This window comes from Taurulus bubalis, assembly GCF_910589615.1.
Source record: "Taurulus bubalis genome assembly, chromosome: 7".
NCBI lineage: Eukaryota > Metazoa > Chordata > Actinopteri > Perciformes > Cottidae > Taurulus > Taurulus bubalis.
In genome coordinates this window covers 8,202,297-8,214,998 of record NC_136595.1, presented here as the reverse complement: position 1 = coordinate 8,214,998, position 12,702 = coordinate 8,202,297, and the positions used below count along the sequence as shown (strand labels likewise).

Below are 12,702 nucleotides of genomic sequence, written 5' to 3'. Positions count from 1 at the left end.
TTTTGAGGCCTAAATTAAGTCTAATCTTCATGAGAACTAAAACTTTAGAAAGAAGATACTCTGAAACAGATGCAGACGACGACCACATGGTAACCCATTTTGGACTGCACACATATTTCTTCTGGTCCCTAACAGACAACACACCCAAATGTACAACCCCATGGGCCTTTATGGCTTTTGCAGACATGGAAAGTATCATTTGCACCATGTACAATGTTTCATCCATATTAGAGGATGAGAACCTTGTGCTGAAAGAGTATCTTGCTGAGGAGGAAACGTGTCCCCTTTATAGTCCATCCACACTCCTGCCGGCACGTCCTCCTGCATGATAAACACTTAACAAGCAACACACACACACACACACACACACACACACACACTGTCCCTCTGTCTGGGGGTGGAGTTACCTTTTAGATGTGCATCAGCCCGGACAGTGTGTGTCTGCCTCTGGGTCCTGGTCCCGGGTGTGTGTGTCAGGCTCAGTGACACCTCAGTCACTTCGGCTCTGCAGCTGCACCGTCGTAGCCACCGGGAGTGCCCACGCGGCATTTTGCGGGTGCAGTGGGTGACAGGGTGCATGACAGCGGGCGGCGTGGCACTTGCACTCCCGTGTCAGCTGTGAGAGTCCGTTTGGCACCGAGCAAACAAAGATCCACCCTCAGGACTGAAGAGGAGTCACTCAGGGAGATACAACTGATCCTGTGCCGCATGAGACAAGATGTGTTTAAAACCTGGTGCGGCTTCATGTCGTGAGAGTACAGGACAGAGTGAGACGCTGCGCACACCATGCTGCTTACTTATTGGTCTGAGAGTCCAAAGGGGGTTTTAAAGTACAGTGGGAAAAAAATTGTACACTGATAAAAACATTTTCTGCAGAAAGTATATAAGTGCTGTGTTTCTACTTTCTCCAGTTGAAGCTATCATGGCCAACTAAACCAAACACTTCATCCAATTATGTTCCCATTTGAAAATTCTGCACATTACAGTTTAACTTGAATGACAGCGTTCAGTGCCGACACAGGGGAGTATTTCTTCATTGAAAGAAGGCTTTTGAAGAGTTGTATTGACATGTGGTCTATTCAATCACCTGCCAAGTATTTGTCTTTAAAGTGCTTGCCCCTTTTTAAACAGTTTCTAATGAAGGCTTCTCAGATAGTTCTTTATAAAAAAAACATCACACAGGTCAGGTTATGTGAAGCAAGTGAGACGTTTAGTGTGTCATCATCAGACAATATCTGGGCTGGAGAAATGATAAACAATCAAAAATCAAGTTCGGATGTAGTAATTATTCAATTTTTGTAAACTTATTTTTGCGACCAAACATTATCTAAACATTCCTCGTCATTTATGACATATCCTTGTTTATGGCAGCCTGAATCCCCAGAAGAAGAAAAAAAAGTGTTGTGCTTTTGATAAAGATTTAATGAATGAATCAGTCAATCAATAAAAAACAACGAAACAAAACGTTTAAAACTTCAACCAGGTGCATTCTAATGTTTCTATAAAGCTTTTTTGTTCACCCATCCATGCAGATTTTGCATTTTTACAAAACTGTAATATGTTGCTACTTTGTCCCGTGTTATACTTTGCAAAGTAAGACATGAAGATATGAGGTTTTTTTAGTGAAACATGGAGACTTAGGCGTGTGTGTGTGTGTGTGTGTTTGGTGCAGGAAGTGAGTCTGTGGTATGGCTGCAGGCCAGGCTGAGTGGAATAATTGATTGCTGATTGACCCTCCACTGCCACTGAGGACAGTCCTCTCACTGCATTACTGCACAGACTCCTCTGGTCAACAACGTATGTGCACCCTCTCAACTCTGTGTGTGTGTGCGTGTGCATGTGTGTGTGTGTGCGTGTGTGTGTGTGTGTGTGTGTGTGTGCGTGTGTGTGTGTGCGTGTGTGTGTGTGTTTGTGTGCGCGTGTGTGTGTGCCATCCATCTGCAAACCACAGCCACAAACCAATAACTATTTGTTTTATGGAGAAATAATGACGTTTGAGAAATAACGGCAGGTTGATTCAGAGAAAATGCTGAATCACTCTCTCACTTTCACACACACACACACACACACACACACACACACACACACACACACACACACACACACACACACACACACACACAGTGAGGAATAGGGAAGTGAAACATGAATGGAAGAGAAAGTGGTGGTTCGAGGGATTCAGCAGGAACTCGACCCCTCGTTAAAAGGTTGACTCAGAGAATCGCCTTGTGACCTGGAAATAAAATAACATGAAGGAAATTCTCTGAAAGTGAATTCCTGGCAACCAGTAATACGCTTAAAATGCCTACTAAGCATAAAGAAGATATGCAAAAAATAATAATAATAGTCTTCAGCACAACACACACAGAATTATAACATTGCTTGTAGTGTTTTTTGTGGTATTGCAAATTACCTTGATGACCGTTTCTCTGCATAAACGCTGAGGTAATGTCCCCTTTATGGCATGTTTTTTTATCGTCTTTCAGGTTAAATGTAGTCCCACGCCTCCTCCTCCTTGTTTAGAGATCAGCACATCATCCCACCGGTCTCATTTATTTGTTTGTTTGCCAGTTAGGTTTGTTTATTGTATTTTCAAAGCACGGGACAAGGTTATATTTGCTGTTTGGGCACATTTTCTCCTGTGATAGCATGTTTGAATTTGTCTACTCAGCATGCAGCGTGTCAGAGAATGTGTGTGTGTGTGTCTCAGTGTGTGTGTGTGTGTGTGTGTGTGTGTGTGTGTGTGTGTGTGTGTGTGTGTGTGTGTGTGTGTGTGTGTGTGTGTGTGTGTGACAGTATGGAGCCAGTGGAGGCAGTGGCATGCGTTCAGGGGTCGCAGCAGCAGTACGCCGCCACCGGTGCCAAATTGCTTTCCTGGGTGCGTTGGGGAAAGAGGGCCGGCGGTGCGGGGCCCCTCCCCCTGGCCCCCCTGCTCTGTGGGGGCTCCTGGCCCCGGGTCACTAACTCAATCACCAGATCAGAAGTAATAATTATTAATACCCCGTGAGCGTTAACAGCACACAGGTGATTTATCAAAAATGTCGATTACATTTTACGCAGGGTGACAACATTTTAAAGCCGGACGCCTCCCCGGGGAGCGAGGCCTAACTGGAGCACCGGCACACTTCTGCTAAATGAAAAGGCCTGCATGGCATCAGGGAGGATATTTATTCATGCAGCCACAGAATTCTTTGAAACCACGGCATCTATCGCTTTCACTTTCTGCTGCTCAATGAGACGTTTCAGGCTGAACTCACCAAATCACACGCACACTTCTCCCTCCAACTCTCAGGCGCATCCTGAAGTACCTTTTATCTATCGATGGTTCAGAGCCTGACTTGTTTCACCTGTCCCTCCTCCTCCAAATTCCACCTGTTGCTGCACAATGGCGGCTACTGTTGATGTTGAAGCTGTGTTTTCTTCCCCTGCAGCAACACAATGCTTTTAGCTTATCTTATTACCAGTCTATAGCACTGGTGGAGAGTGAGAGAGGAGGAGATGTTACTACTACTAGTATTATTCTTAGTGATCTTAATCTCTTGACAAAGAAATAAACTCTCCCCTCTGACGGATACCTTTTCTTATCTTTTCCAAGAACTAGGACTTTTAAATAGTTATTGCATATATGTTGCAGGGCGGTGGAAGGTCGACGTGATGTTTCCTGTTAGGACTGCAGGACTACAGGACTTGAAGAACTTCTGTCTCGGTGAACACTCAGTGGAACCAGAGTCAGAGGAGAGTGTAATAAAGTGCAGCCTCACGTATCATCTATACCGACTCAAAAATAAGAGAATTCTCTCAATAATGTGAACGCGCCTCGTTATTAACCTGGAAACCAACCGATGCTCCTGACCTGGAATTCTATCGTGAGGATTTATGTGTCAGTGGTTTGATTCAACACTTTACTCAGGAATAACCATGCAAGCCCAATGGAAACTAACACACTTGACACCGGGCCATTTAGAAGAAAGGGCCCCGACATTAGTAACAACATGGGACCTGACTTTGACAGTGCACCTGGTTTAGAGGAGGCCACGGGGTAATAAGTCCTCGACAACAAAAACAACAACAGATAGAGAAGGTGGAGGCTGAGGTTGTTATCAGTCTTAATTAAAATGATGTGAATCTATCAGCCGCAAGCTGCTTCCAGTGTTTGTCTGGACATTATGAGTGTGTGTGTGTGTGTGTGTGGGTGTGTGTGTGTGTCTGTGCGCGGGTATACTGTAGGTAAGCTGAGCCGAAGAGACGCTGACTGTGTTAAATCTCAGCAGCTCCAGACGCCAGAGACACACTGCACCTCTCTCTCTCTCTCTCTCTCTCTCTCTCTCTTTCTCTCTCTCTCTCTCTTTCTCTCTCTCTCTCTCTTTCGCTCTCTCTCTTGGTCTCTCTCTCCATCCTTCTCGCTGCTTCACTTGTTTTGTTTATCAGATGCAGCTCAGATGGACTTTGCCCTGATTTATGGATAGAAAAGCCCACAGTATGGTCATGGTGATCTCTCTCTCTCTCTCTCTCTCACTCTCACTCTCTTTCTCTCTCTCACTCTCTCTCTCTCTCTCTCTCTGTCCCACACACACATAAAACACATTTACACACAAACATGACACACACCTGCTCCTTCATTCCCCTGCATTTCAATCTGTGTGTGTCTGTGTGTGTTATAAGCGTTCTCTCTCTCTCTTCTCTCTCTCTTCTCTTCTCTCTCTCTCTCTCTCTCTCTCTCTCTGAGGTGATGGCTGTCACACTGCTCAACGTTTCCTCTGAGTCAGCAAAAAACAGAAAGAGGAGGAGAGTGATGGAGAGGCTGAAAGGAGAGAGAGGAGGAGGTGATGGAGGAGATGGGGAGAGTTATTAAGAGAAAATTCAAATTTGAGGGGAGAGCTGTGTGTTTTTCCCCCAAAAAGAGATTTCATCATTCAGAAATTTAATTAGTTTTACAAGTTGGTGAACAGAAAAATTAGAGGCAGAAATGTAGTCCAACTTAAATAGTAGGGCGAGGAAATTGGACGTCCTGTGTCGGTGTGGCGAGGTGCTTTATGTGAGTGTTTCTGCACAATGTGCACAGGTAATATATGGTGTGTGTGTGTGTGTGTGTGTGTGTGTGTGTGTGTGTGTGTGTGTGTGTGTGTGTGTGTGTGTGTGTGTGGAGCAGCTGGATGTGAATGACACACTGTGTGCACAAAGGTTTAATATCCAAGGTGTTTCATGGGACAGAAATGTTGCATATTATGTGTTTGCAAGGACACAAATGTGAAATGGAAATCTTTAATAATCACATGTTTTGGGGGAAAAGGAAAAGGTACAAACTAAAATGCACCTGTCTCTCTGGCTCTTTCACTCACATGCACACGCTTAATTATTCAGAGCACCACTACACGACCTTAAATGTGCCTGTTTTGGTGAGACCATATTCAGCTTATTTGACAGCCTGTCTTTTTTTTTGCATCTCTGTTTAACACGTTTGTGTTCAAATAAAGTATTTTAAAGTAAAACAATAAAATAAAAATTACACACAGCTACAAACGCGGGCTTAAACATTTCACGTAAGAACACTCTTTTATTGACTGGCTACTGGCCTACACACGCGCGCGCACACATACACACATTCACATTGAGTTACCAAATGTGTTTGAAGTGAGCCGCCACCGACCAGCGGTGTCACATCAGCACCAACGCGGGGTGACATGTGTCTCAACCCGTAGGAGGAGGAAGGACAGACCACTTAATGCAGTTAAGGGCGCGTGCACACAAAGTGGGCATCGAGCAAAGCTGCCCTATGGACACACTCAAAACATACGTGGGGAGAGAGGGAGAGAGAGAGAGAGAGAGAGAGAGACAGAGAGAGAGAGAGAGAGAAGCTCATCTACCTTGTTGTTCTGTTGGCAGGAGGAGGCAGAGAGCAGAGCTCCATCCATCACCGGCTGATGGAGCTCACTGAGGCCCGCTGACAGGCGGCCAGAGCCGGGTCAGCGGGCCGAGGAACGGGGCGGCTGGAGCTCTTACAGACAAACTACAGCCAGGAAATATTAATTCGCAGGAGGAAAAAACGAACATAAATTAGGAAAAATGTAAAAGCACAAATTAAGGGGGGAATTACGCAATAATACGTTATTATTGCGGCGCCTTTATGAGCCTTCTCCTAATAAAAATATGAATAACAAAATAATTAGAACAACACTAATGATGATATTCATAATAAAGATCGCTCACAATATCTTTTTTACATTATGATTTTTGTTGACACTTTCGTAAGCATGTCCTTACAGCTCATGGTATTGTTTACTGTCATTAATTAAACGAATTAATTTGGCCTATTTATTATTATAACTATTATTAATGTTAGGATAATAAATAACATGTGAACCTTTAATTATCTTTGTGTAAACCGTAAGCATCTCTATTGATGCTTATTTTAGATTTGTCTTTCACAAATATAAAAATAATTGTTTATAATAATTCTTAATATTATAAATATGAAAAGGCTATTTCACAAGTTGTTGGGCTTTAGATTATTTTTTTTACCACGTTCATAAAGCTGCGACGAAGCCCCGCTGGCCTAAAATAAGAAACAATGTGACATTCTTACGTAAACCCACAGCTTCAATTATTTAGAGGCAGGAAGCCTTCTCGTTTGTTTGTTTCAAAATAAAACAGTGTTTATTTTCTGTAACAATGACGGCAGCAGCAGTCTGGCAGATTTGGGACAGAAATTTTTATTAAACATTATGAAAACAAGATTCTCAACAACGTTCCACTTTGTAGGTTTTTCACTTGTCGACACGTTAGGACACGTTCATTGAATAAATATAGAAATTATATGTACAGATATACATCAACAGCACTGTGCAGAAGTTTGCTTTCCTTTGTATCTCCTTTTTATGTCTCGCAGTCTCCTTCAAAATCAAATTAGGATTATTAGGCTGGCATTGCTTTTTGTAAAAAAAAAAAAAAAGAGTAAAAAATAAAATTTGAAACAAAATCAATCACAAATAAATCAAAACAGAGAACGTTACTGAAGGGAAACTGTTACTGCCTTTTTATTATTGTTAATAAAATAAATCAGATGAGTATTCATTTTTGATCGTTTTGGTTCTTCTGGCTCACACCAATACAAAATATTAATCTTGCATTCATTTAGCATTTTTTTAGTGCCATTTTTGATCGAAACGTACTACAAGCAGCCTTTCCCCTTCCTGCACGTTCCCGCCATCCAACAGGTTGCCTCTACAGTCTGAGCATCGGACCCTTCTGCACAATATTGCACATATATCTAGGCAGCAGAACACAGACGCACCGGGGGTTCTTGTTGACATGAATAAAGCATCGAGTTCCTCCAAGAACATTATAACATTATAAGTCTCCTCTCTCTAAGCAATCAAGCATCCTCTCAGACACAGGAGCGCATTATTAAGACAGCGGGCTGCGGATCAGAAAACCACAGGGCCCTAGAAAAGATTCTCGTCTACAAATATTCAAAGTAAAAAAAGAAAAGAAAACAACAACAACAAATAAACTAAGTATTTTTAATCATCGGGTTGGTGCATAGAGTTTTAGCAGCGAATGCAGTCCTTGTCCGTCTAATAAACGAAGCTTCCGCCTCATCAAATTTACATCCAGGTTTCTTTTTTTTTGTTATTGTTTTTTGGAGAGTAACAGATCAAAGGTCCTATCAGTAGAAAACAAAACGTTTGTCCATGTTTGATCTCTTCTTAGTGCAGTATAGGCTTGCCTTTGACATTATGTTCAGGAGGAGGAGGATACCATGACGAGTTGCATGCTGTAACATACAAACACTTTGTATTAAGACATGTCCAATAATCCGAGCAACTTGAAAGCAAGTTTTCTTTAAAAAGAGAGAGAGAGAGAGAGAGACAGAAAAAAGGGTAAAATAACACAGTTAACTGTTTTTCTCTACACATTATGTACAGGTGGAAATAAATACAGTCTAAAATCTGGCTCAGGTAATCTCTTTTTGTCGTTTTTTTTCTTCTCCTTTTTCTTTTTAAAACAATAGAAAAATTGATTGAAAATAGCAGTTAAAGACGCATCCATTGTAGCAGATTGGTTTTGCATGTTCGTCCGCAGTCCTTGCACCTCTCGGGGGGTTTTGAAGGAGGAAGAGGAGGAAGGGGGGGAGACAGTTTGTGGTTCTTGCATACCCAGGCCTTATTGGTGGCTGAGGAGGAGGGATGTGGAGGAGGAAGAGGAGGAGAGAACCGTGGGCCATGCTTTCCATACACGTGGAAGGATTCTGGGAGATGGCTGGAGGCTACCATACATGTCCTGCATGCAGGGTTGCAAATAAGGGGAACTATAGACTTGCAATATTGAAAGGTCTCGTCTCTGCATCACAGATCGCCTCGCGCTCACACACACAGTCTGTTGAGCTTTCTGGAGCCACACACACACACAAAGAGAGAGAGAGGCGGTGTATTGCTTTTTCTGCTTCTATTTCAGTCCAAATCTGATTATTTAAAAAAAAAAAAAACACTCTTCCACTTTTAAGACAAAATCACCTCTCTCTTTCTCTGAATTAAGACAGTCATTACATGTCAGATCGGTTCAATAAGACTTCTGACTAAGTTCTGCTGCGCCAGAGGAAAGTCTCCCGGCTAAGTGATCCCACGTGCCCACCTGACAGCTTGTGGCGCGCTGACAGAAGTTCAGCCAAAACATCTTTAAGACTAAAAAAAAACGCGCCCGAGGATGACTTTAGCGCGCATCTAAATGCGTATTTGTTTACTCGTGTATTTCAAGTCTCTTTCAAGGGAATCACCGTAAACACAATACAGACGCGGAGAAATATATAAATGAACGTAACAAGGGTGTTTTAGGTGGGGCTGTAATTCAGAGTCTATATGCTATACAAAGCGCCATGTCTCTCTTCACATGAAGAACTCGGTGTTGGCCTGTTTCCCGGACGGGTCTCTCGTGTTCCCGGGTCCACCGGCCGTGTAGGTCCGGCTGGCCAGCTTCTCATACTTCTCCTTGTACAGATCCCTCTCCTTGGCGAGGCGCACCACGTCCTGCTTCAGCTGCTCCACTTGGCTCAGCAGCGTGCACTTCTCGGACTCCAGCATGTGCCTCTGCTGCACGCGCTTGAAGCGGCAGGACTGCGCGTAGCCCCGGTTCTTCAGGGTGCGCCGCTTCTGCTTCAGGCGGATCACCTCCTCCTTGCTGAAGCCGCGCAGCTGGCGGTTGAGCTCGCGCACCGTCATGCTGACCAGCTGGTCGTCCGAGAAGCGGTCCTCCAGGCGGGCGTGGTGTCCGTGGTGGTGGTGGTGGTGGTGGTGGTGGCCCTGCGCGTGGTGGTGCGTCGCCGAGGCCGTGGACAGGTCCTCCCCGACGTACTGCTGCCCGCGGAAGCCGTCGTAGGCCTGGTGGTGGTGGTGATGGTGGTGCGCGTTGCCGATCAGGGCCTCTACCGCGTCCTCCGGCGTCAGGTTGAGCGCCTCCGGGTTGATGTGGTGTTGGTAGCTGGGGATCCAGTACAAGTCCTCCAGCTGCGGCTTGCCCCCGTTGCCGTGGTTGTTGTTGCCGCCGCCGCTGCTGTTGTTGCTGCTGCTGCCGCTGCTGTTGACCCCGCTGGTGAGGCTCTGGTTGGGCGGCGCGCCGCCGGGGCTCGGCGCGCAGAAGCTCGGAGAGGAAGGCACGGAGGAGCAGGGCGTGCTGATCGGGGTGGAGGACAGCGAGCCCGACGGGAGGCGGTGGCAGTAGCGGTCGGCCTCCGGAGGCTCCTTCTTCACCTCGAACTTCATGAGGTCAAAGTCGTTGACGTACTCGATGGCCAGGGGGCTGTTGGGCAGCTCTGCGCTCATGGCGAGGTCGGTAGCCATGTCAGTCCATGCGACGACTCCTGCCCTCACAGCCAAACCGACGGCGGGCAGCCCTCTCGGATACAGAGTGCGAGGGGGAATAACAGCCCGGTTGGTGTGTATATATATTTATATATATAGACACGCGCACACGCCCGGTGCACAGAGCTGCTGCTGCTGCTGCAGGGCCGGCCGAAACTTATTAAGGCTGCTCGTCCCTAAGACAACTTCTATATATAGTGGCGTGAATATACGTATGCATGTAAATGAACTTGTACACCTGCCAGTTCGCCTCTGCTCGCGGCTCTTGTTGACAACTTATCCCAGGTCAAATGCACGCTTAAATACCAGGAGCCACCCGGGGCAGGCTGAAACTCGAGCCGGGTGAATTTGGAGACACCAACCTGTCTTGTCCTCGCTTCACCTCTGCAGCCCACTTGCCTCCTTGTGATTAACTGTCCTCGTTCTGGGCTCGATCGAGTGGCAGAAGCGACTTGGTCCCCTTCCGCGCGCCGCGTTATAAATATGATCCAAGCATCCTTCTTCGCCTCCTTTGCAGTCTGCTGTACTTGATCGCGAAGTCACTGCAGCATGGCCCCGGCTCGAAAGTTTTCTCACACGATTAGATCAGACGTGTGAGAAATGAGAAGCGTGTTAGATCAGTGTGTGTCTCTCTGTGTGTGTGTGTGTGTGCGTGACAGCCACAGGGCGCAGCGCAAGCGTGCGTAAAAGCGTGCCAAGAAAAAATCCCAGGAATCCCCCAAAAAAGAGGACAAAATATGGAATGACACGTGCATACGTTTTCAAAGTTAATATGCATCTGATGTTGATCAGAAGTTGCGGGTAGTTGCTCCTACTTTGAGGGGCAGGAGAGCCAGGTCCCCTGTTGTTGCGTTCAGTCCAGATATCGGATTCACGCAGCGGGTTACTGACAGCTTCGGGTCCCCGCGGTGCCGTTCCTCCTCACTGTTGACCTTTCGTGTTGACTTGTGTGTAATATTATGCAAGAGGTGATACATTCCAGTTGGTTTCCCCCTCACGTATGGTTTCTATAGGCGCTGCACGCTGCACTGAGACGCTGCGAGGCAAGCTGCTCTTATAAAGAACGCGTGGCCCGCGACCCTCCCACACGGAGGTGTGACGGGCCAATGGGAGGAGATCACAGCGGTGCATTTGCATGCTCTCTTACAGGGGGAAGCCCAACCCGGGCTGGGATGCCTGCCTGGAGCTCCAGGGCTTTTTTTGCGGGTCGGCCGAGTGGAGCCGAAGCGGACCCGAGCGCAGCCGAAGGGAAGCGGAGCGCGCATTGAGAGAACAGGTGCAGCAGATCCCCCCTCTAGTGACCGAGCAGATGCTACTGCACGGCGGAGGAAGACGAGAAGCTCCGGTGGTTTCTCAGAGAGAGAGAGAGAGAGAGAGAGAGAGAGAGAGAGAGAGAGAGAGAGAGAGAGAGAGAGAGAGAGAGAGAGAGAGAGAGAGAACACAAATGTTTACTCGGAACAGAGTTCACGGTTTTTACTGTTTCATAACGGCGCGTCAGTTATGCAACAAAGCTGTCAGCATGTTGGGAAGAAATGGTCGTTAATTCATGGTATTTGTCAAGCAACCAATTGAAAAAGTGAATATGTTTTAGACTCTCGGACCCTCTATATAATGATCTTATGTAACACAACACTTGTGTTTTTTTAATTGGTTATAAATGGTTTAATCACCACTATATCCTTACTTATATATAATACCTGTTATTGTGGCCCACACTTAATAACGTATTTAGAAACACTTAATATAATCTTTAATATTTAATTTCTGGAAGGAAATCATTTCAGTGAGTTACATAGATCCAGGTTGTTGTTGTTGTTGCGGTATGTTTTCTGGATTATGAAACCAACCAATTAAATAAAAAAAGGAACCATTGAGGTTAAGTCATGATCACCAAGTGAATTTGCCAAATTACACATACAGGTAATATGACTATTGGGAAAAGAGGATATAGTAAATATGAATGATTGCAATTTATATTGTTTTATTTTGTAAAAAAAAAAAATTATCTGCAGCCTAAATACGACAATCTAGTTTGAACACAGAGTTATCTGTTACTGCTTCTTGTCCACGAGATTGTGTCTGGTGTTAACTGCTCCACAACTAAAAGAGCAAAACAAACTTATACAGTGAAGTAAAAAGATCAAACATGTAAAACACATTCTGCCTGACTGGCTTTATTAAAAACAGCTTATTGTATCTACTTTACCCATTTATGTCTGTGAAAGGAATGCGTCTGACACCACAAACTACCAGATCTATCAATACTGGTCGATGCGAGGCCGAGCGCCCCTTCTGCCAAAAATCAATCCGCATTTCCGCGAGGCTGTGAGGAGGCCGCGCGGAGGCGGCGCGCGGGTTAAGTATGATTGGATAGTCCTGGCGGTGGTCTGCGGGCTCTTCATTCGCAATTAACCACAAATTGCATCCCGTCTCATCTCCGCGGATCGACGGATAATTAAGCCCCGCCGCGCGCGTCTCCATTCTGGACACATATACGTCTTTTATCTTGCAGGGATGGAGGGATGGAGGTGGGAGAAAGAGAGAGGTGCAAATTCGAGCAGGATGTTGATGGTATCATGACTTAAACCCGGACACCGCTGCACCTGACCCGTTTAGCCTCTTCAGCAGCAGCCGCACCCCCCAGGAGTCCCATCTACCCACCGATATGTGAGTGATATATCTGCGGAATTAAGTGCCTATCTGCAGGGTGGAAGAAGAAGTAGAAAAAAAACAGGTGGCCGTAAGTTTAAACTTGGTCAGATGTGAACAGGAAAACCTTGCGCAGCTGCTGAGCTTAACTTCCAGTCCGAAAATGGCCATGAAATACACTCCCCCCACTTCCTCAAAT

General features: G+C 45.7%; 1 protein-coding gene across 1 annotated transcript; it reads right to left on the bottom strand.

Annotated features, from left to right (window-relative positions):
* Positions 1-8,842: 8,842 nt before the first annotated feature.
* On the bottom strand, positions 8,843-9,833 carry mafaa (MAF bZIP transcription factor Aa; the record flags this gene model as incomplete). Its single annotated transcript, XM_079221209.1, has 1 exon — positions 8,843-9,833. The coding sequence occupies one exon, from the start codon at positions 9,831-9,833 to the stop codon at positions 8,883-8,885; it is 951 nt and encodes a 316-aa protein (XP_079077335.1). The 3' UTR covers positions 8,843-8,882.
* Positions 9,834-12,702: the final 2,869 nt, after the last annotated feature.